Raw genomic sequence first — 25131 nt, 5'->3', positions numbered from 1 at the left:
TTCTGCAATGGGCTGAGGATATGCTAGCCAATGGTTCGGCTTCTATCCACTTGGTATAGTAATCAATTGCCACTATGAGATATTTGACCTGCCCAGGGCCGACAGGGAAGGGCCCTAAGAGGTCGACTCCCCATTGAGCGAACGGCCGAGAAGTCGTCAGCAAGCTTAACTCGTTTGCCGGTGCTTTGGCAAAATTGGCGTTCTGTTGGCACTTTATGCATTTTTTGATAAACTCTTTGGAATCTGCCATCATCGTCGGCCAGTAGTATCCAGCTCAGATCAACTTCCTTGCTAGGGCTTTTCCTCCGATATGGTGCCCACAGCAGCCCTCGTGGACTTCCTTGAGGACGTAGTCCGTTTGGTCGGGGTGTAGGCACTTCAGTAAGGGTTGGCTGAGTCCCTTTCTGAACAGCTGTCCTTGGATGACAGCGTACTTGGCCGCTTCCCTCCTTAATTTCAACGCATCCTTTTCGTCACCAGGGACTTGGCCGTGTTCTAGGTAGTTGGTGATGGGGTCTAGCCATGAAGGACTTAGGGTCGCTATGTGTAGTGTGATCGCGGGTTCCCTTGTCATGCCTTGGATGAGAGATCGGTTTCCCTCCCCTGGCTTGGTGCTGGCTAATTTTGATAGAAGGTCTGCTCGTGTGTTCCTTTCCCTGGGTACATGCTGGATCGTGACCTCGTCGAACTTTTGGCTCAAGCTTTTGACCTTTTCCAAGTACTTCTGCAACAGGGGGTCCTTGGCTTGGTAGCTGCCGTTCACTTGGGAAGTGATTATTTGGGAATCGCTGCATACTTCCAGCCTTTTTGCGCCGACCTCTGTTGCTAGGGTTAAGCCTCCAATAAGGGCTTCGTATTCTGCTTGATTGTTCGAGATGGGAAACTCGAATCTGACCGACTGTTCGTATACGACCCCGTTTGGACTTTCTAGGATGATCCCGGCTCCTCCGTAGGTCTGGTTGGAGGCTCCGTCCACATGGAGCTTCCACCGTGTGCCTATGTCTTCGCCTGGATCTCCTGCTACTTCCACCAAAAAATCCGCCATGGCCTGCGCCTTGATGGCTTGCCGGGGCTCGTATCGTATGTCATATTGGGAGAGTTCGATGGACCAAGTCATCATTCTTCCCGCCAGGTCGGGTTTTTGGAGAACTTGCCTAATCCCTTGGTCTGTCTTGACGACCACTTGGTGACTCTGGAAGTATTGCTTCAACCTTCTCGAGGAAGTTAGGAGCGCTAGGGCTAGCTTTTCCAACTTGCTGTATCTTAATTCTGCTCCTTGCAGAGCCTTGCTTATGAAGTAGACTGGCTGTTGGGTTTTCCCGTCCTCCCGTACTAGCACTGCGGCCAGGGCTTCGCTTGTTATGGCGAGATACAGGTATAGTGGTTCCCCGTCTCTTGGCTTTCCGAGAACGGGGGGTGCCGCCAAGATTTCCTTGAAGTGTCGAAAGGCTTCTTCGCACGCTGGTGTCCATTCGAACGCCATCCCTTTCTTCATGAGGTTAAAAAACGGCAGGGCCTTTGCCGCTGAGGCTCCGAGGAACCGAGAGAGTGATGTCAACCTTCCTGCCAACCTCTGGACGTCCTTGATACATCCCGGGCTCTTCATCTGAAGTATTGCCTGGCACTTCTCCGGGTTAGCCTCTACCCCTCTTTGAGTTATCATGAATCCCAGGAACTTGCCGGCTTCCATGGCAAAGGCGCATTTGAGGGGGTTCAGCCTCATACCATGTTGACGGAGGGACGCAAATACGCTTGCCAGGTCGTTTAGGAGGTCATCAGGTCGTGTTGTCTTTGCCAGGATGTCGTCCACGTAAACTTCGACCGTTTTTCCTATGAGGTTGTGGAATATCCTGTTCATCAGCCTTTGATACGTTGCCCCTGCATTTTTCAAGCCAAATGGCATTACCTTATAGCAGAACGTTCCTCCTGGAGTTATGAACGCCGTTTTGTCCTCGTCTGGTCGGTGCATCGGTATCTGATTGTAACCAGAGTAGGCATCCATGAAACTCAGATACCGGTACCCCGCCGCAGCGTTAACGAGTGCATCTATGTTGGGGAGTGGGAAGCAATCTTTGGGGCATGCTTTGTTAAGGTCAGAGTAGTCCACGCACATTCTCCACCTGCCATTGTGTTTTTTCACTAACACCACATTTGAGAGCCACGTCGAGTAGTCTACTTCCCGTATGAAACCTGCCTCTAGGAGGCCGGCCGTTTGCTTGGCTACCTCCTCTGCTCTTTCTGCCGACATCTTTCTTCTCCGTTGAGCCACTGGGCGTGCTTCCGGCTTGACGGCTAGGTGATGTGAGATGATTTGTGGATCTATGCCTGGCATGTCAGCTGGCGTCCATGCGAACAGGTCTCTGTTTGCCCTTATCATTTCAATTAAAGGCTCCTTCAGCTCATGTGGGAGGTTCTTGTTTACGAATGTGAACCTCTCCCCTTCGTCCCCGATGCTAAATTTCTCCAGGTCCCCTTCTGGTTCCGGCCTCGGCTTGTCCTCTACTCTGGCATCAAGGTCGGATAGAAATACGCCAGATGCTTCCTTGGACTTCTTTCTAAGGGAAAGGCTGGCGTTGTCACAAGCGACCGCCGTCTCGAGGTCTCCTCTTATGGTCCCTATGGATCCATCATCGGTGACAAACTTCATAACTAACAACCTGGTGTTGATTATGGCTTCAAAATCGTTGATTGTTTTTCTTCCCAAGATGATGTTGTAGGCTGTGGAGTCTCGAAGGATTACGAATTCGGCCATCGCCGATCTTCGGCCTCGTATTTGTCCTACCGAGATCGGTAGGGAAATAACTCCGTCTGGTTTGATGAAGTGGTCGCCTAACCCGATGACCCCGTGCTGGTGGGTCGTTAAGTCGGCATCCTTTAACCCCAGTGCGTCGAACACGTTGCGGAACATGATGTTTGAATCAGCTCCAGTGTCGACAAGGATCCGTTTGACGAGGCCGATTCCCACCCTGGCCGTTATGACCATGGGTGGGTTTTCCGGGGCGTCGCTGAACCATTGGTCTTCTGAGCCGAAAGAAATGGATGGGGGTTTTTTGGTGTTTTGCACTGGTTGAGATGAGATCGCCAGAATCTTGGCGTCCTTCTTGTGTGCCGACCGGGACTTTGGTGCGGCGTTTTTTGCCGTTACCACGTTTATCACAGTGAGGCCATGGTCTCTATCTTCGGGCTCCTGTCGCCGCTTGGCCGAGCGTGTCTTGCCTTCCTCGTCCTGGTCGCGATAACGCCTTCTCGGCTCCCTGATGAGGTGGGAGAACGCTGCTAGTTTTCCTTCCCTTATCGCCTGTTCTAATGCATCCTTCAGGTCGAAACAGTCCTGTGTTTGATGGCCGTATCCCTTATGGTAATCACAATAAAGGTTCTTGTTTCCACCCGTGCGGTCCTTGAGTGGTCGGGGTTTCGGAAGAATTCCCTTATCAGCTATTTGTTGGTAAACTTCCACTATGGGAAGGGCGAGTGGAGTGTAGTTAGTAAATTTCCCAACTCGAGGGAACGGCCTAGGTGCCTTGTTCGATGCCTCCTCTCTAGCCTTTTCCTTTGTTCTTTCACCGTCTCCTCCGGACTGCCGAGCCTGGCCGTAACCGGGCTGCCGCTTATTGGCTGCCACTACTCGGCTGACCTCCTCGTCGTTGATGTACTCCTTCGCCACCGTCTGGATTTCATGCATTGTCCAAACCGGCTTCGTGGTAAGGTGTTTTCGAAAGTTCTCGTTGAGGAGGCCATTCGTCAGGCAGAGACTGGCCACCGAGTCGGTTAAGCCGTCGATTTCCAAGCATTCGTCGTTGAACCGATCCAAGTACCTTCTGGTCGGCTCTCCCTGTCTCTGGGTTACCCCGAGAAGGTTGATAGGATGCTTGGCTTTTGCTATTCGTGTTGTGAATTGGGCCAGGAAGGCGCGGCTGATGTCCGGGAAACTGTAAATGGAGCCTTGAGGGAGGCCATTAAACCATCTGATCGCTGGTCCTGCTAAGGTTACCGGGAAGGCGCGGCACCTTACCTCGTCGCCTACTCCCTCTAGGTTCATTCTAGCCTCAAAGGCCGTGAGATGTTCTAGAGGGTCTTGGGTTCCGTCATACCTCATGTCCGTCGGTTTGTCGAAGTGTTTCGGCAACCGGACCTCGAGGATAGATCGGTGGAACGGCGTGGCACCCATTATCACAGGTTGTCGTGTTCTCTCGGTTTTCCCTTCTCCGTCCTCACGACCTCTTGTCGTTCGGCGAGTTTGTCTGCCGCGAGAGTAGATGACCGTGTCGTTCCGTCTTCTTGGAATAGGTGATTCCTCTGTTTCCGTCCGGGATGCAGATATACGCCGTGAGTGGCTTCGGTGAGAGCTCTCTTCCTCCTCGCCCCCGGGAGACGGGGGTGTAGCTTGGATCGGTAGACCATCCATCCCTCTCCCGGTCGGCTAGCTGTCGTTCAAGGTTCTGGACTCTGTGGCGTAGCTCCTGCATTATTATGGCGCTATCGCCGCCCGTTCCCCCGAACGGTCGGGTTCTCGCGTGTTGTTGGGGGGATCTCCGGCCTCCTCGTTGTGAGGCGACGGAGGCTGCCCCCTCCGCTCCGGCTACTCGAGCTCGGTCGCAGGGGCCCGGCGCGACTTCCATTCAGGCAAAGAGGGTCCCCACAGACGGCGCCAATGTTCGGTAATCGGGTTCCAGACAGGTCGGGAGTACAAGTGAGAGGGTGGATAGGTGGGGACGCCTTGACTAGGGTCACACTGGTAGCGGGCTAATCGAGCTGACGAGCACTTGGGTTGGTGAATGGACGAGGGGGGGTGCCACCTGCAAAGACACTCCGACGCCTAAGTCAGAAATCGTACGAGCAGGGGGAATGATGTGGGAAAGTGACATACCTCGGGGGAAGAGCCAATCTTCCCCTTATATACATGTCAGTAGTGGGCCCCAAGACGAGGACAGGCCCATATTTTCGAGGACGTTGTCCTGCAGCCACGTGCGAGCCGTACAGGACGCGTGCCCGGGTCGGTTGGAGGGCACGTGACCGGGTCGGGTGGAGATCGGGTCGGGCCGACCCGTGCGGTTATTGGGCCAGGCCGTAACATAAATTAATAGCAAGAATTAAGTAAGAATTAAAAGTAATGGTTTTTAAATTTTACAAGATTAAAATTAAGAAAGAGATTATCGAACCAAAACTATGAAATGTATATTTTATAATGACAAAAAACTAAAGGCAGGATTAAGACAAAAAAAAAACTTCAAGTGATATTGAAACAAAATAAAAAAAAAACTAAACTTATTTATTTAAGAAAAAAAATATTAACTTTTGAAATATTAGAAGTTTATGATAGTGTATCGCACGTGTCCTAATTAGTGGGTTTAGAGGTGTAAATTAAAATAGTTGCATATTAAAAGTACTTATCAATATACATTGAAAGTGTTGTCTCTTAAATTTTTTGCATTTTGAAAATTTTGAAGATATCTAAATTAACTAAAATTATATATGTATAGGTTTTTCTATTGATTAATTAATAAAGAGATTTAAGTTTTCTAATTTTTCGATGTTTATGTATAGTTTTTGAATTTCAGTTTCTTTTACGATAAGTATAGATACATAAATTTTTAAAAAAAAATCAGATGTTTATAGTTTTTTATTAATAAAAAATCAGACACATAAATTTTATTGATTAATAAAGAAACTCATGTATGTATTTTAATAAAAGAATGGTTACAGGTATGTTAGTTTAGGAATTTTAGTTAAAATTTATATATCCATGCAAAAAGTAATTAAAAATTCATTATTATTATTATTATTATTATTATTATTATTATTATTATTATTATTATTATTGATTGGATTTAAATATGAGCAGACATTGATATTAAAAGTTTCAAGGTCTATTGGTTGTATTAACAAATATAATTATATTATGGAGTAAAATTTTATTTTTGTCTATGAAATTGACGAATTATATTATTTTAATTTTTTATTTTTTAATTATTGTAATTTAGTTTTTTAAATTTAAAAAAGTATATTACTATAGTCTTTTAATGTACTTTTTTATCACTTCGAACTCCACATTGTTAATGATATGGTTCAAGTTTTTTCACGTTAAATATATTAAAATAATATTATATGTATTTTGACATTAAAAAAAACACTTAACAATGATATTTGAGGATTTGATAAATACTAAAACATTTTTTTTTGAACAATTAATTCTCCCACGACATCATTTAATGCCTTCGGCCTAAAATACGTAACGTCGTTTTAATATGTCTAATGTGATAAGATTTGAGTTACTCACTAACGCCGTTAAACTCAATAATAAAATTTACACAAAAAATTATATTAATATATTTTTTTAAATCTTAAAAATTAAATTATAATAATTAAAAAATTAAAAATTAAACCAGTACAATTTGTTAATCTGAAAGACCAAAATTTCATATTATGTGTACATCATGCATTCATGCTACGTTCACACTTTTAGCAAGTTTTCATTGTTTTTTATGATATTTATTTTATCAGTATTAAAATTTAACAGGATAACTATGAAATAAATCGATAACTATTCAACATATGGAGGAGGGGAATTTTTAGATTTTTGAAAGTATTTTTTATTGGCGTATATTTATTATCTTTTTATTATAACTGAATTCTGATTTAATATTATCTCCATTTTAACATTTTAAAAATGTCTAATGCTTTATTTAATTGTTTTCTAAGAAATTGTTTTTTAAGTAACAATCAGCCAATAAAATAACAAATAATCAATTATTAAAAGTTTGTATTGTTATTACAGTGAGAAAGAAAAAATTGAAAATAAAAAATTATTGACTGAAAAATATTAGTTTTTAAATAAAAATAATATTATGACTAATAAAATTTATTATTTTAGATCAATAAATATATTTTTATATATAATATTCAAATAATATCATATTGGATAATTAAATTTTATATTTTAAATTATAAATTCTAAAATTTAAATATTAAATTTTAATAATATAAAAATAAAATGTTGATTAATATTAATAAATAGTGCGGGTTTCTTAACATATTCCTTTAAATAATGATGTATATATATGCATATTTTGTGAAATTAATATAGACCACCAAATGAAAAATAATTTGTACTACTTGAAGATCACCAATAATAATATGACTTGGCCAAACAAAGTTAATACGGTAGGCCAAATAATCTGAGTCTAATTAGTGTTATAAATGGCACAAAGAATATACTAGCATTTGTACTTGCAAAAGTTTTAAACACTAACATAATTACATATAAAAAGAATTAAATCTATCTTGTTAAAATATTATATTTTGAATGAGCATATTTTTGTTGAAATCCATTTCTCATGGTTATAACTTATAACATAAATTCAATTCTTTCATAAGTAGTTGTGTTGGTGTCTAAAATTTTTACAGGAACAAGTGATAGTTTATTCTAATGCATTAATGATGCCGTTTGCAAAACATCCTTAACTTGTGCATTTTGTTGATAATATATATATATATAGAAATAAATAACTCAACTTAGTTAACCTAAAACAGCATATAGTTGTTTAGCATATACAAAGAATGAAAGAATACAATTTGTGTGAATAAAAATCCTGAATCTTGAGAGTATCTTTAGGGGATATAGATAGTGATGAGAGGAAAGGGGGAAAGAAAAAAGAAATAAAATAAAATAAGAAGCAAAAGAAGTCCAAGTTTCCACAAAAACAAATCTGAGTCCCACCCACTTAACAGTTGCCCCAAAAGCAATAACAAGAAGATTCAGAAGGCCATCACCAAAACCACTAATCCAACACTCACTTCATTCTTCATGCTAAATCCAAACCATGTCTGACCCTCCCACCACCCCATTGCCACCACCTCCAATCATACCTTCCCAACCCCACCATCCTCACCACCACCACCACCACCACCATCCTCCTCCTCACCTCCCCCTCATCCACCACTCCACCGCCACTCCACCACCCCCTTCTCCATCTCCCTCCTCCTCCACCTCCTTAGCCAGAGAATACCGCAAAGGAAACTGGACCATCCAAGAAACCCTCATCCTCATCACAGCCAAGAAACTCGACGACGAGCGCAGACTCAAAACCGCATCATCATCGTCGTCGTCGTCATCCGCCTCTCCTGCATGCTCCACCACCCCAACAAGTAGAAGCAGCGGCGAGTTAAGGTGGAAGTGGGTTGAGAACTATTGCTGGAGCCATGGGTGTTTGAGGTCTCAGAATCAATGCAATGACAAATGGGACAACTTGCTCCGTGATTACAAGAAGGTTCGCGACTATGAATCCAAATCACAATCACAACAATCAAACTACGACGACAACAAAGACTTATTACCTTCTTATTGGACCCTCAACAAGCAACAGAGGAAAGAACACAACCTCCCTTCTAACATGGTCTTCGAAGTTTACCAAGCCATTTGCGAAGTTCTTCAAAGGAAACAAACTCAAACTCAACCTCAAAGAATAACCGCCGCAACTCCAACAACACCAATAACAACAATAACCACCCCACAACAACAAACTCAACCTCAACCTATCACAATAGTAACTTCACCACAACCACCGCCTCTTCTTCCACCTCCGCCTCCACCTGCACCGCCACCGCCGCCGCCACCACCACTACCCCCTCCTCCTCCTCCTCCACCACCGGCGCCACCTCAGGCTCCTACCAGCTCCACCACTCCGGTGGTTTCAGGTAATGCACAATGTGCTAACTTGCTAACTCAGTATCACTCATTACTCACAAAGCTTTCTTTCTTCTTCTTTTTTCCTTTTTTTTTTGTCAAGAACATAATATTTTTTGTTTAAAATTTATTATTATTTTTGGATGTTGTGTTGTGAGTGGGTTATCGGTCAAACTTGCAGGGTCTGAAAACCCTGCCACATTTAATGGGTCCCATTTTTCTAACTCTTCATCTTTTCTTTTTTTTCTAATACCGTACAACCGGTTCCACAATACTTAAAATACACCCGAAACCCTCTTCGTGATCTCTGACCGTTGGATCAATCCGTGGATTGCATCACACGGTGGGCGAGGACTGTTTTCGTGCCATTGGTGCTTTCTCACACCACGTTGCTTCACTGCACAAAGATTCTGCTTCTCATTAAAAAATATATATATTCAGGAAATTAAAAGTGTTATGCTTTTCTATATTTTAAAATTTTAATTTAATTTTTAGTTTCCAATAATTAAAATAAAATAAAAAAAATTGAAAATAAAGGGTTATACAGTACAATCATGCAGACCAGTGTGTGAGAGGTACCACCTCATGATTGTCATGGATTTTGTGGGCTGTCCAAGAAAATAGATTCTAAGTTGCTTAATCCCTCTGGGTGTAATCATTAACATAATCCTTAATCCTTAATAATAACAAAATCTCAAATCTTACTCCATAATTATAAAAATCTTGCTTTGTCAGTTTTCCACGTAGTCAATGCCAATGACCCAATGCCCAATACCATCACATAATCTTACTCATGCAAATTAATTAATTCATCAATTCACATTTTCATGCTAGTTTAATTGATTGTTACATATTACATAGCATATGCTTTATTGTTTATTGTTTCATGATTTCATGCAATGTAATATGTTACAATTATTATTTGTTGGATAGGGAGGTCAGAATCATCATCAGGAACAGAAGAAGATAGTGATAATGATGATGATGGATCCGAAAGTAAGCGTAGGAAAGTGAAGAACCTTGGTTCAAGCATAATGCATAGTGCTTCAGTGCTAGCAAGGGCATTAAGGAGTTGTGAGGAGAAGAAGGAGAAGCGCCACCGTGAGATGATGGAACTTGAGCAAAGGCGGATACAAATGGAAGAGGCTCGAAACGAGGTTCAACGGCAAGGCATCGCCACCATCGTCGCCGCCGTCACCAACCTCTCCGGTGCCATTCAATCACTCATCAATAATAATCCTGAACGCCATGGCCAAAGATAATGTGCATCCCATGACATATTATTATTAATTAATTAATTATTGCTTCAATTTTCTCTTGATTATTATGTGATTCAAGAAAAAAAAAAGAATTATATATAATATTCATTGGCCATTATTCTTTTGCAACCAGCTATCTATCTTATTAGAATTCAGTATCCTCTATATGGATTGATTATTGATTTTCACATGATTTATATGTCAGCTGGAGAGTGATGTTGCATCCTGTGGTATATGTTCCATTCTTTGATCAATTCACTGGGACAAGCTAAGGTTGATCTTGTGATTGTTATGTATATAATTTTTATTTAATCAACGGTCTTACATGATTTGTTTGTTTATCTCTTACATATTATGAAATAGGGTATTGGATATTGAATATGGGATATCCACTTTGTGGTGTTTGGTTTATATAAGTGAAAAAAATGTGTTTTTGCCTTTAAGAAGGATGATGGCCACTATATATTGCAGTTGTGTAAAACTTGTATGGGATAATAATGTCAAATTCATTCAAAGGGGAAATAAAGAGATGTGTTACTTGATTTATTTTTGTTTTTTGCATTCATACATTTTCCCTTTTTCTTTTTTGTTTTTCTCATGGGTATTTCTATCTCTAATAGAATAGCTTATAGCTAGACTTATTTTCTTAGCTAGTGATATTTTTTTAATCTCCAAGAGTACACTTTGCTTGGACTGCCTCTCTCCCTCTTAAAATTGTAGGAAAAATTATTATGCATATCTTTTGTGGAATTTTTCTTTAATAAAAGATAATTATTTCTTTTTTTTATGAAGTATACTTTTAATATTAAATGTAAAAGATGTATAAAAAATATTATTAAAAATTATTTATAAAAATTCATCATTGTAGTGTATGCATTTTTATTTGAGGAATGTTAGGAGTCAATTAGAATTTATTGTTTTTGGTTATCACTTATTCATGAACTTAATTCATTTGATTTAGTAATCTATTTAAACATTGATGACTAAATACAATAAATTTTGATGATTTTTTAAATATTTTTCTTTTTATTTCTAATATTAATGATAAATATAAGTTTCTTTATTAACCTCATTCCATGTAAAATTAAAATTTGACTTAATGTTTATTTCATGTGTGAATTCCACAGGTTTCGATTAGCTAAAGTAATTCTGTGTAAATGCGAATTAAATTAGCTTGTTGATATCAGATTTAGTTTATTGAAAGAAAAAATTGAGAGATTTTATGAAACTATTTTGATTTATAAAATTAAAAATTCTAACTTGTGTATATATACGTATAGACACCTATAGATATTAAAGTGAACATTAACTAATGAAATTGTATATTCCATCTAAAAAGATGCATGGAAGGGTGTATATGGATTTTCAGTGGAATAGAATAGAATAGAATAAAGATAGCGAAGTGAGTGTGGTGATGGGGATTCTTGAGACATAAATAGGCAAAGGGGGTATTGGAAGTAAATGAGAAAACAGAGCTAATGAGAAAAAAAAAATAATTTGTACTTAAAAAGAAAGGAGTATATTGATAGATGGGTATTTTGGGAATGACAACATGCTTTTTAGGGGGTACCACGGAGTAGTGAAGAGAGAGAGAGAGAATGCTGACAAGTGAGGCAGAAGAGAGGGGGAGGGAAGGGAAGGGGGGGCAGAGAAGTGCTCATCCCATTCTGAGTCACAAGAGGCAGTCAAAGGGGGGAAGGGGGGGAGTCAATTTTTCTTTTGACCACATAGGACACTGACCCCACCACTTTTGCCCCCTTCCCTTGTTGTACCCTCACTTCATAAAACGCCAAAACCATGATAGAGTCTCCTCAATGATTCATCTGATATTCCCAAAATGCCCCTCCCCGTCCCATCTCTCTCCCCTCCCCTGCTTAGTACAGGGCTACAGACTGCCTTTCCAGGCATCTTTAACTCGCCAATCCTGCTACTTTATCACCGACACACCAATTTAATTACACTCTTTCTCTACTCCTCTCAAAGGGATCAACCCTCACTTCCACTAAGCATACTTTATTTTTTCTTTAAAATTAAAAGTAAAATGAGAAAGGTTATTTTTTTTTATGCATTAGAAAAATGTTGATTTCATTCCCTTCTATTTATTCTAGCTGACGAATTAAAAAAAATACTATATTTTATATTAAAAAATACTACATAATTATTTTTAAAAAAATTGCTTTTTAGTTAATATTTAGATAAGTTTTATTTTTGATAGTTAATATTCATGTAAGTTAAGAAATTTGATTGTACATTTATATATTTTTATATTAAATAAATTAAAATTCAAAAATTTAGTTAATAAAATAATATTACAATAAGAAAAATAAAAAGTCAAAAAAAAGTGAACCAATATATGTCCGTTCGGCTCAAATTCGTTTAAATTATGAATTATCTGAACCAAGCCAAAAAAAAAAATTAACTTATAAACAAGTAATATTTTTATATCTCGATTCACCCATTTTTAACCGTAAACTAAGTCAACTCACTAGTTGATGACACATTTTGACGACTTTTTAGTTTTTACTATGCTAGCATCTTTTTACAAAATTGGACATGATTTTATTTTATTTTTAACTTTCAAGAATCTATTTTTCTAAATAAAAAGTTCTGCATTAATGTATGTTAGGACGCTCATTCCTAGAACTATTAAAAAGTTCTTTAAAATTACTAATTAAAAAAGTGTTTTATATAAAAAATATAATTTTTTTATTTTTATTATATTTACTGTATATTTAATAAAATAAATTTTTATTGATAGTAATTTTAAAATGTATCCTAATAAAATATATACTAGCTAAACTCAATATATTATAAATTCTTGTGCTTAAGTGTTTTTTTTTTTTTTTTTGCCTTGTGCTATATAAGGTTTGGTTTTAAGTTTCGATTTGGCTGTCTTGTATTAGGGTATATTTTAAGAAAATAATAATAGAATTTTTTTAGTTTTTAAATATTTAATAAATAAAAATATAAAAATGATTCTTTTAATATTATTTAATGAATTTTTTTTTATAATATTCTTTAAATATGTCATTAGAATACATGTTAGCAAATGTCCATAAAATTTAAACACTCACCTCGTTTGGTGATTTCAGTGTTATTAATGATGGGATCTATTTTTTCTTCTTTTCTTTGGTAATTTCAGTGTTATTAATAACGGAATCTATTATTAATTATGTATAAATATTTAATACTTTCACCTTTTTTATGAATAGGAGCTGTGCAAGTTAACAGTTATTGGTTAAAAGTTAAAATTTAAAAAGTGACAGAAAATGAAGCAAATACACTGTTAGATGTAAGTATCCCATTGTATTTATAATGCACCTCATGAAATCAATGTTCCTTGAATATGATGTATGGTTTAAACCAATTAAATGTTGCTAATTTGAAAAATGAACAATACTCTAAATTATTTTTTGAATAAACTTTTAATATATTATTTTAGTTTTTAATAAATTTTGATTATTAAATTACTAAATTAGTTTCTAATATTTTATTAGACAAATAAAACATTAAAATCTGTAAAAAAAAATTAAATAATCAATCACTCTACATAGAAGAACAATATTGATTTATTTCTGAAATAAAAATATATAACCTAATTTGATAATTAAAATTTATTAAGAATTTATTTAAAATATTACTTTTAAAGAATAATTAAATTAATGAAAATGATATTAAGAGCCTGGATGGAACTTATTCTTTGATCACTTGCTTCTCCCATAATAGTTTTTTTTTTCTTTTTTCTTTAGCCCAATAATTAATCCTAATGTTTATATTAGTAGTTCATTTCAATTTTGAAGGTTCCTGAAACTGATAGGCATTGGAATGGAGGTGTGCTTCTTGTTGGAGGTACAGTAACAGGAGATAGAAGGAATGGGGTGCTATAAAAGAAATTGATAAAATTACAATTTTGCAATATTTGGACTTTGTTAGACTAATAATTTTAGATTGTGCTTCGTAAAAAAATTGAGACAGAGAAATAGCGACTGAGATATTAAAATTAATTAAATTTTTGTATTATATTTAATATAAAATATATAAAATTCAATTATATTTTACTATCTTATTCAGTTTAACATAAATATAGATATAAAATAAAAATATTTTTAGTTATTAAAAAAATATTATTAACATTTTAGTAATTTTAAAAATTTTAATCTTTTATATTTTTATTTTTTATAAATATTAAAAAAATTAAAATTTTATATTCTATAATTAAAATTTTAATTTAATTTTTTATTATTAATCACAATATTAAATCTCAATCTTTCAACTGCAACCCTAATCTCGGGAAATAAGTGCTATCTTATAGATTTGGTCCAGTTTGGATGACATGAAATTTAGTTTGAAGATTTGGTAGCTTTTCAGAAGACGGGACCTATGTTCAATCTAATAATTTTGCTACAATGTGTGCGAGTCCTTACATAGATTTTTATATGCCACCTTATTTATGTGTTAATAAATAATATTATTAGGACTTCAAGAGAAAAATAAAATAAAAACAAATACAGTATTCACTTTGGGCCTACGCCGCCGTTGTCTTTTGAAAAATAATAATAATACCCAAGTACAGTACTTATAGTTTCTCGTTTCATTCTATAACTTAATTCACAAGGGAACTTTAACTATTTTAATTATTTTATTTCTTTAGACTACGTATAACTTCCAGCGGTCACATAAATTAAAAATAATTTTTAATTTTAATATCATCTCTGTCCATATATTATTTAATGTTTAAGATTTACTTGTGTCCCTTCTCATGTATTATGCACTATCATTATCAGTCTATCTATGGAGGCCTTAAATTCAAAAGAACAACAAAAACAAAGGGTAATTTTTTTTCTCTAAAAGATATGTAATTATATTATTTTGTTAAAAAAAACCGTTATCCATTATAGAAACAAAAAAAAAGATTTTTTATTTTAGTAAACACCAAATATTAACAAAAGAAAAATGAACATAAAAAAATAAGAATTTACAAAAAAAATGATACTCTATAACTTAAGTTATTTTTTGGTAGAGTTTTTTTGTTATTTCTACATACAATTACTGTTTTTACATCTTCTCACCTTTAAAGAATTCCAAAATTTCTCATTTTTCACAACGCTCAATACAAAAATAGAAAGAGGGTTATAGAAGATTGTTCTCTTCTAATACTTCTACTTATTATTTGCCATAAAATCCACATTTTGTACTATAACATTTACAAAAGAAGAGAAAGACCAAATCGCATTACACCAAATTATGAAGGACTGTTTCGTTGTCATTTCTGCATCTTGGGCACATTATTAAAATATTTGAGAATCTCTAGTTAATCAAATTGAGTACAGATAATTTTTTATGGATTATTTTTTACAGATAATTTTTTATTTTGGATGGTAATTTTTACCCCAAATTGATTTCCAGAATGTTAAAAAGATGCTCGGCTGGCACATGAAAAAATCACAAGTCGCCCACTATTTCGAAGTCACATTGTACTGCTTCCTCGTGTTCCAAATCCATTTATCCATTTAAGTTTGTCCTCATCATCGTCATTCAATGAAAAAAATTCACGAATTGATCTCTGAAAAAAAAAATTGTTTTAATTAATTCTTTATTCCATTTTTCATTCACTATAACTAAATTATGTATCTAATTAATGTCTGTTATTAGAGTGTTGTTGTTATTAAATCTAAAATGATAATTTGAGGTGATATAAATTACTAATTTAATTTTAATGTACAATTAATATAAAATAATTTTATACATATATCTAATTATATAATATTATATAATAAAAATAATTATATTTTATATTAATCATATAAATAATTATTTAATAAAATAGATATAATTATATAACTTGTAAAATATTTTAACTGTGAGCGTATCAAAATTAAATTTATAAATCACATGGGTAACCGTAAGCAAGGAAAAGATCAAATGAAGCATAGAGCAAGTTAACATGATTTTGTAGTGTTGCTTTTTTTTTTTTTTTTTTTTTGGACCTGGTGTAGGCCGGACACCCGGCCCACACCCTAACAGAACCGAGCCCCACACCCGCCCGCCTAACTATCCTAATTCAAACAACAGATTACCTCTCTCTCTCAACCAACCACTCTCACTTAACGCACTAAACCAGAAGAGGCAAATTCCAGAACTAACGACTCGAGAAAAAGAGGATGACCCTGAATCAGGTTGGCCAAAGGCGGAGACCCAGTTCGATCCGGCTCTCCGGAGAAGAAGAAGGACGGAGTTGCTCCCCTGTTCATTCCCTTTTAGGCGGATAGTTTTTGAGGAGCGCTACTCCGACTCACAGAAGCTAGGCTGCTGGAAGCCGCTTGCGAAGAAACAAGCTCCGATAGAAATGATACCTAGATAAGCGGCACTTTGGCATAGGAAAAGTCTGATGGGATCCCTACAAGCTTGGTTGGTTTGATGCTCTATGCGGTAAAGGTGCCTTCCCTTCCCAATTGCTCCAATCCTCAATCCCCTTAACCTGCCAATTAACCATTCCTCATCTTTTCCTCAAAATAAATATTATTTTGTATAATAATATATATATATATATATATATATATATATATATATATATTATACTATTAGTTTTTTTTTTTTTTTGACTAAGATCCAATTCTCGAAAGGAATATCTTATCTTTAGTTTTTTTTTTTTTTAAAGATAATATATATATATATATATATATATATATATATATATATATATATATATATATGAGAGTATATAGTTATTTATATATATATAACATAGATCTGGCCATGCTTGCAAAGTGAGCTCTATTGACAGCTCTAATTATGCATTCAGGTTTGCTGATGAGAATTTTGGAGAAGCAGTCCAATTCTTTCTCTTCTGATGATGTCTGCAGTTTGAGGCGGGGGAGTTATTGGCCAACTAGCAGGAAGTAGATTTTTGAGTTTCAGAGCTGCTAGTGAATGAGCCAGTCTGTTTCCTTCTCGAGGGGTCCAGGTGAAACCACAGTTTGAGAGTCTTTTTTGAATAGAAATTATGTCTTGAATGATTGGGTCTATTTCCCAAATTGTATCCCCTGACTTGAGAGTCTGAACAATCTGCAGACTATCTGTTTCAATGATGGTTCTTTGAATATTTAAATTTTCCACTAGAATTACAGCTTCCCTTAATGCTTGTGCCTCTGCTGATAGGCTTGAGTTTGCTTGAATCACTGTTGCAGATCCCCCCAGGATTTTTCCTGTATGGTCTCTGATCACTGAAGCTGTTGCCCCTGTCTTAGTTCCAATGGAAAAAGCAGCATCAGAATTTACCTTGAGCCAGCTCTGAGGAGGAGGTCTCCAAATGACAGGTAATGATCTCCCTTTGTTGTCTTCTCTGACTTTGGAGATGTTTTCTTTTATTAGGCTGTTGTATTCTTTCTCTATTATTCTTGCATGATTGATGGTAGACTCTGGGTTAGGCTCTATGTTGTTGTACTCGTAGTTGTTTCTAGCCTTCCAAATTGTCCACATAGTGATGCCAATTCTACTCCAATTCTGGTCCACTTCCGTTCTGTTGGCTTCTTTACACTTTATGTACATTTGTTGTAGCCATTGTCCCACTGATCTGACGTTTTGGTTTGTTGGCGTGCATTGTGACTGTGAGCCAAACCACACTGCTCTGGTCCAATCGCAGAGCAGGAGAGTATGTTCACTGGTCTCTTCCTCTTGCGCACAGATCGGACAAACACTATTTGTCAATAATCTCTTTTCTTTTAAATTTGCCCTTACCGGTATGATGTTGTGTGCGACCTTCCACAGGAACATTTTGATTTTTTGGGGTGCCTTTATGTTCCAAATCCCTTCCCATAGTTCTTCGAACACTGAGCTTGATGATGGGCTATAGTAGTGACTTCTTTCGTCTTCTTCTTTTTTTGCCGCATAGTACCCTGTTTTGGTTGTGAATTCTCCATCCTTCCTGAAGGGCCACAATAATCTGTCCTCCTTAGAGATCCTGCTTACTGGAGTTTGGAGTATTTTATGTGCTACAACTGGGGGGAAACTCCTTTGGATTTTCGCTCTATCCCATACTCTAGAAGGTGTTAGTAGTTCTTCTACTCTTTGATTGTCACTTCCTCCTCTTTTGAGTGGCTCGTTGAATCCATGAATCCAGTTATCACCCCATACCTTCACTCCACTTCCTTTGCCTATGCTCCATTTTCCTTTACTCTTTATAAGCTCCCTCCCTTGCAGTAAGCTGTTCCATATCCATGTGCCCTTCCGATGCTTTGACGCTTCCCAAAAATCGCAATCTGGAAAATATAGAGCCTTGAGCACTTGTACCCATTTTGCTTCCGGGTTCCTGATCACTCTCCAAGCCTGTTTGGCTAGATGCGCCGTATTCTGGTGGTGAAACTCCTTAAAACCGAGTCCTCCTTCCTTCTTACTCTTGCATAGCTTTGGCCAAGCCTTCCAATGGATCCCTCTTTCTCTTCCTTGACTTCTCCACCAAAACTTAGCGATTTTGGCATTTAATTTATTGCAAAAGGATTTGGGGAACCTTAGAATGCTCATGGCGTATGTTGGAATTGCTTGAATGACTGCTTTTATAAGGACCTCCTTACCAGCTTGATTTAACAGGCTTTCTTTCCATCCTTCTATTTTTCCTTCCACTTTTTCCATGATCCACTCTAGAGCCTTGCCTTTCGCCCTTCCCCATTGAGCCGGGAGTCCCAAGTATCTCCCTGGGCTGTCCCAAGTTGGAATGTTGAGAATGTCTTCTATGTTGACTCTGGTTTGGATCGGAATCTGGTTACCAAAGATTATTCCTGATTTTTCTAAATTGATCACTTGTCCCGAGGCCGAGGTATATTGGTTCAGGATCTGTACTAGTTGATAGATTTCCTCCTCTTCTGCCCCTGAAAATATGATACAATCATCAGCGAACAGTAAGTGAGTGATAATTGGTGCTTTAGGTGCTAGCTTAACGCCTGAGATAATCTTTTTGTTTAGGGCATTGTCCATTAAAATGGTAAAAATTTCAGAAGCTAAGATAAAGAGATAAGGGGAAAGGGGGTCTCCCTGTCTTAGTCCCCTTTGTGGAATGATTTCCTTGGTTAGAGCTCCATTGATCTTGAACTTATATGTCACACTTCTGATGCACTCCATTATGAGCTTCACCCATTCTTGATGGAACCCGAAGGCCTTTAGCGCTTCTTCTATGAACTTCCACTCCATCCTATCGTAAGCTTTATTCATATCGAGCTTGATGGCTAAGTCCTTGGTGGCTTCTTTCCCTTTACTTGTTATTCTGTGGATTGCTTCTTGGACTATGACTATGTTATCTTGAATGAGTCTTCCACTAACAAATGCATTTTGGGTTGGTGAAACGATCTTATCTATGATTCCCCGTAATCTAGCCACTAACACCTTAGATATTATTTTGTAAATGTAGTTGCAGCAGCTTATGGGTCTCAACTGGTTCAAGGTTTCTGCTTGCTTAATCTTTGGAATGAGCACCACCTGTGTTTCATTGATTTGTTTTGGTATGGAGCCTCCTTGAAAGAAATTTTTAACCACAGCACATACATCGTTGCTTATGGTGCTCCAATGGTTCTGATAAAAAAGACCATTTAATCCATCTGGCCCTGGAGCTCTAGAACCATCCATACTAAACGCTGCCTGTTTGATCTCGTCCTCTGTGACTTCTTTCAGGAGATCTGTATTCATTTCTTCAGTGACTCTTTTGGGAACCTCTTTTATACATTCCTCTAAATTAGGTTGCCCGCTGGAAGTGAAAAGCTTGGAGTAGTAGTCTTCTATGAGTCGTAAGATTTCCTCCTGTTCTTGTACCCATCTCCCTTCTGCATCCCTCAACCTATCGATGCGGTTCCTATCTCTCCTTTGAATGGTTGAAGCGTGAAAGAATGCTGTGTTACGGTCTCCCCATTTGAGCCATTTCACTCTAGCTCTTTGAGCCCAATATTTTTCTTCTTGTCTCCATAGTTCTCTAATTCTTTGTTTAGCATTCTCAATTTGGTGCTGCTGTCTTGGGTTGTGATGGGAGTTTTGGAGATTCTGGATTTTACGTTGCAATCTAGTAATCTCCTCGTCGGCTCTTTTGAAGCTCTTGCGGTTCCACTCTTGGAGATTTTTGATGCAGTTGCTGGTTTTTTCCATGAAATTGTTCCAGTCTCCACCTTGTGCCTTGGATGTCCACCCCTTTCTTATGACTTCCTTGCACTCCTCCTTATCGTCCCAGTAGGCCTCGTATCTGAACTGCCTTGGAACCCTCTGATTCGGTTCTATGTTGAGTAATAATGGGCAATGGTCTGAAGATATTGCAGGTAGAGCTATCAGTTTGGCATGGTTGAAGATCTGTCTCCACTTCCAGTTTACTAGAGCTCTGTCTATTCTTTCTCTTGTCACAAGGCCTTCTCTTGGGTTACTGAACCAAGTGAATTTACTGCCTTTGAGTTCCAGGTCCATGAGGTTCTTCTTGTGCACTAGATTCCTGAACTCTTCTATTTGTATGCGTGGTTTGGGGTGCTTGCCGATCTTCTCTTCTTGATGAAGGATGTCATTGAAATCACCTATGAAGCAACTTGGTTCATCCATCAGGTCCTTGGACTCACTAATTGCTTGCCAAGTTCTCCTTCTCTGTTTGAAAATTGGATTGCCATATGTAAAGCAACACTTCCAGTTTGGATTGTTATTGCTCTTTATGTCTGCAATGATATAATTTTGACACCAAGAATAAACTGAAATACTAATTTTTTCATTCCATAAAAGACACAGACCCCCGGACAAGCCCCGGAGTTCTACACAAAAACTATTCTTAAACTGAAGCTTCCTAGCAAACTTCTTTACATTCTTTTCCTTACATCTAGTTTCCATTAAGTAGACTATGGCCGGCTTGTGCTTCTTGCACATATTTTTTAATTCGGACACTGTCGCAGTCGCCGCCATACCGCGACAGTTCCAACTTAGGATAATCATGGTTGGGGTGGGGGCATGTGTGGGCCCGCCTCCTCAGCCTTATAAGTTGGTTCTTGCTCGTCCAAATCCATGTTGTTTCCTTTCTGTGCCACTGCTTTGTTTCGTTTGCTGTTCCTTGACTCTTGGTCATCATCCCAGTTGGAGTTGGTAAGTGCTTTGATTTCTGAGTGCTCTCTTTTCCTCTTGATCTTCAAATTGTATTGCATACCTATGCTGAGTATTTCTTCCCATATCTTCATGTCCTTGTTAACCTTGTTACTTGCTTCAGATTCTGCAAACTCATCTTCCGGAGCCAATTCAACATAGTAGGTGACTCCATCTTGGTTTTTGTATGCTTGCTTTTTCTCCTGGCTCATTTTTTTCTCCCATTTTCCGGCTTCTTCTCTTGTAGCCCATCTAAGGTTGACGTTGTTCTTGTCCCCTTCTTGGCCCTCTTCATTCTGCCTACCTTCTTTTTCCATTTCCTGTTTCGACGGGCCCGAGAGAGGGTTGGCTGGATGATCATATTGGCAATCTCCTCCTCGTTGGGCCCTTATGGTATCCTGCCCTGGGTGAATTAAATTTATTGGGTATTGAGGTTTACTTAGGCCCTTATCATTTGATTTTCCTTCTATCATTTCTTTGCTTCTGTTATCTTGGACTTGTGGTGAGTTGGGCCTCATCCAGTTTGATGGCCCATCCTGGATCCTAGTTTTCTCCTGAGATATGCCTTCCGGCCCTGTCCACTTCTCTTTTCTTGAAACTTCCTTTCCTCCCATCACACTTCTTCCTTTTATTCCTCGTAAGTTGTGAGCTGCTGTTCCGAGGATGTTCAGGAGGCGTATGTCTCTATCTTCTGGCCATCTTCCTTGTGGCAGTGGGATATCTCCTCTCTGCTCCTCCATCTTTTCGCCGCCTCTTCCATCTGTCTCTTTTATTTTAATCTCTCCAGAAGTGACCTCTATTTCTTCTACTTCTTTTACCCATTGGTTCTTAGGGTCGTTTTCAGTGCTTTTGCTATTGACACCTTCATCCTCCAGCGTCTGATCTCCACGCGCTGCTTCGTTCTCCCTGATTTGTTGCTCCAATGCTTCTTCCTCCCTTGGTGAGTGCAGTGGCCTTGCCCTTTCTGTTCCCAGCTCTACGCCATACTTTGGTTTGGTAGGGTCCCAGCATGCCATGGCTTGAGGCTTGTCACAGTTTCTCTTCTCGTGGCCAATGATTCCACACTTGAAGCAGTAGTTGTCCTGTAATCTTTCGTACTGGAAGCTTATCCAAGATTTGGGCTTGTTACCTCTGTTCAACCAGAATCCTGTCTGAAGAGGTTGTGTAATGTTGATGGCTACCCTAAGTCTTAGGAAGTTCCTTTGTAGGGTGCCTTCTTTTATGGGGTCTTCCACTTCTCCCACTATTCCTATCATATCTCCAATGATTTTGGCAGTTTCAGCATTTAATCTTTCTACAGGAAGCCCATGCACCTGTATCCAGAATTCCATAAAGTCGTGGCTGACGTCCAGGATAGACTCCCCATACAACCACCTTTGAAGGTTCATCAGATGTCCCTTGACATTCCACGGACCATTCCTCAGGAATCTATTTCCTGTGCGACTGTCTTTGAAGCTTATGAGAATCTTGTTCCTTCCAACTTCTGAGATGGTAACATCCTTTGGATTGCCCCACATTCCTAGGATCGAGTTCTTTATGGCCTTATACTTCAGCTCTCTGTCTGTGATGATTTTTCCAATTAAGTTGAAACTGTTTGCTTTGAAGCCTGGGCTTGGATGAGAATTGAGGGTGATGGTAGTTCCTTCTATAGGATCTGTACCCATGTTTGGTCTGGTCATGTTTGAGAATTGGAAGGAGATGAGAGGAGAGACTATTATGTTGATAATAGGGACAGTGGTTGATGGTTTAGAGAGAAAGGTGAAGAAGATGAAGGTTTACTATTGGACGGCAGGTCCAAAAGAACAGGAGACTTAGAGAGGTAGAGAAAGAGGGTTGTGGACAAACTATTTAGTATTTTGGTAACTCTCTGACCTTATATGAGTTGATACGCATTATGCTGGATATGTTGAACAGAGATGATCTTGTGTTTGTCTATGTTTGTTTCAGGTAATGTAAGAAACGTTGCTAACCTCGATGAATGGGGCGGAAGGAGGTGTATATGATGATTTCGTGAATGAAAAGGGAAGGTTTCAACCTCTTATAAATTGAGTTTCAAGTGAAACAGAACCCAAGGTTCTATGGTTCCTCTCCTGTTGAGAGCATCGTCCCTCCGGATGAGAGAAAAACTTGGAAAGTAGTGTTGCTTTCGAAGTTAGTTAATTTGATATGGATTTGATAATGTATGCAACTATAAATGAATGTATTTGAATCACATCACATCAAAAACTAAAAAGGTAGATGCATGCTAATAAAGGTGGATTGGGTTGGGTGCAGGTTGGCCCATATGACTTTGAGTTTACGTTGGCCCGGTAATAGTTAATCCACTGTCCACATGCACCTTTTGTCATCCTCCTATTTGTTCTCTGCTCTGGATTCATATAGTTATCTGTCACTTAAGTCTTAACCAAAAGTAATTTTAAAAAACCAAATATTTTTTTTTCTCAAACTAAACTGTAGCCATCCAATTCTATCGTCAGAAAATGATTATTTAACGTAGTATAAAACTTTTGTTTCAAATATTTTAAATTATTTAATTTATTAAATTTTATTTTTTTACCGCTTGAAAAAATTTTTGTTTTATTTTTATTTGTTAATTTTTCCAGTTAGTTGGTTTTTTTGAGTAAAATATATTCTGTCTTTAAAATTTATTAAAAATTATTTTTAAATGTGATTTTATTTTAATTTTATTCTAAAAAATTTTATTTGTATCAAATATATTTTTTATTATTATTTTTTTAAAAAATTTAAGACTAATTTAACAATAATTTTACAAGAATAACTATAAATACGAACACACTAAAGATAGTTGTGGTACATTATTATTGAATTATTTTTAATTTTTTTTAAAAATTTAGTTTTGAGGATATATTTAATACAAATAAAAAAACTTTTAGGATAAAATTAAATTAAAATAAAATTTAAAAATATTTTAAAATTTGTTGACAAATTTTACTAACAAAAAAAATCAAGATATTTGAGAGTCGTTAGATGAAAATTTAGTCAAATTAGTCAAATCATCTAACGACTCTCATATATCAACTTCACGGTGAAGTCGACTGCACCTGAGTTTTCACCTTTTTTTATCTCACATTATGTTATCGTTGAAAATTATTAAACAATTTGACTAAATTTCACATGAATTGGACTGAAAGTGAGTAATTGTAATTCTAACTTTTAATTTTATTCCAACAATCACAACTGTTCACAGTCACTGCCATCGTCCTTAACCCCAACTGCCGAAATTGCCATCAACCATGACCCATCATTGGCCTCCACCTCTAAATGTTACTGTGATCTAAATTCACCATACCATCACTACCAACACTAACATGAGCAACAACAACAGAATTAGTCAAATACATAAAAAAAAGACACCTCTAAACACACAACTTGAAAGAACGGATCGGATTGTTAAGGCAAAAGGGAAGGGCGAATAATGGAAGGATGCAAGACACGAAAAAGAGGTGGCGGCTGAGACAAGAAAGGCGATGCAAAAAGGGAGAAGGAAGAGAAAGACGACGGTGAAGAAAGAAGGGTGCGACAAAAATAGAAGCAGATCTGTCGTCACCATTTGAAAAAATGTAGTAGCAGAAATAAAAAGTAAGCAAGCGATAGTGATGGTGACGTATGAAGGGGGGAGATGAGGCAACGGTATAATGGTGACAATGATGGTGGTAGCAACATTGGGAGGGGGAGAAGAGGACGCTGTTAGTTGGAGTTGTTACTTTGGAAGACAGAAAATGAGGGTTACAGGAAGAACAGGGTTTTGAGGTAAAATAAAAGGTGAAAACTTACATGAAGTCGACTTCACGTAAAGTTGATAACTGAGAGTATGAAAATTTAGTTAAATCAGTCAAATTGTCTAACGACTCTCAAGTATCAACTTAACGTGAAGTCGACTCCACCTGAGTTTTCACCAAAATAAAAGAATTTGGATATTTTACTTTGATCCCTTATTTTTTTGAATACTTTATTTTTTATATTTTTTTGTTCTATTTATAAATAGATGGGGAGGAATTATATTTTATCTTTTAAGATAAAATTTAAAATTTAAAAGATCTAAATCTAAAATAAAAAATCACTTATTTTTATTATAAAAAA

At 37.3% G+C, this 25131-nt stretch overlaps 2 protein-coding genes and 1 long non-coding RNA gene across 3 annotated transcripts; 2 read left to right on the top strand and 1 right to left on the bottom strand.

Annotated features, from left to right (window-relative positions):
• Window positions 1-274: 274 nt before the first annotated feature.
• On the bottom strand, window positions 275-4168 carry LOC140175252 (uncharacterized). Its single transcript, XM_072202216.1, has 3 exons — window positions 3816-4168; window positions 2191-3752; window positions 275-1830 (listed from the first exon to the last, which is right to left on the bottom strand). The coding sequence occupies exons 1-3, from the start codon at window positions 4166-4168 to the stop codon at window positions 275-277; spliced, it is 3471 nt and encodes a 1156-aa protein (XP_072058317.1).
• A 3520-nt stretch (window positions 4169-7688) lies between these two features.
• On the top strand, window positions 7689-10445 carry LOC112712688 (uncharacterized). Its single transcript, XM_025765624.3, has 2 exons — window positions 7689-8694; window positions 9617-10445. The coding sequence occupies exons 1-2, from the start codon at window positions 7821-7823 to the stop codon at window positions 9943-9945; spliced, it is 1203 nt and encodes a 400-aa protein (XP_025621409.1). The 5' UTR covers window positions 7689-7820; the 3' UTR covers window positions 9946-10445.
• Window positions 10446-16750: 6305 nt separating this feature from the next.
• Window positions 16751-23162, top strand: LOC140175011 (uncharacterized). The gene is made up of 3 exons (XR_011865186.1): window positions 16751-16906; window positions 17130-17258; window positions 22978-23162. It is a non-coding gene; the product is annotated as an uncharacterized lncRNA (long non-coding RNA).
• The last annotated feature ends 1969 nt before the right edge of the window (window positions 23163-25131 follow it).

Source organism: Arachis hypogaea, chromosome 9, assembly GCF_003086295.3.
Source record: "Arachis hypogaea cultivar Tifrunner chromosome 9, arahy.Tifrunner.gnm2.J5K5, whole genome shotgun sequence".
NCBI classification, from domain to species: Eukaryota; Viridiplantae; Streptophyta; class Magnoliopsida; order Fabales; family Fabaceae; genus Arachis; species Arachis hypogaea.
This window is presented reverse-complemented; position numbering and strand designations above follow the sequence as displayed.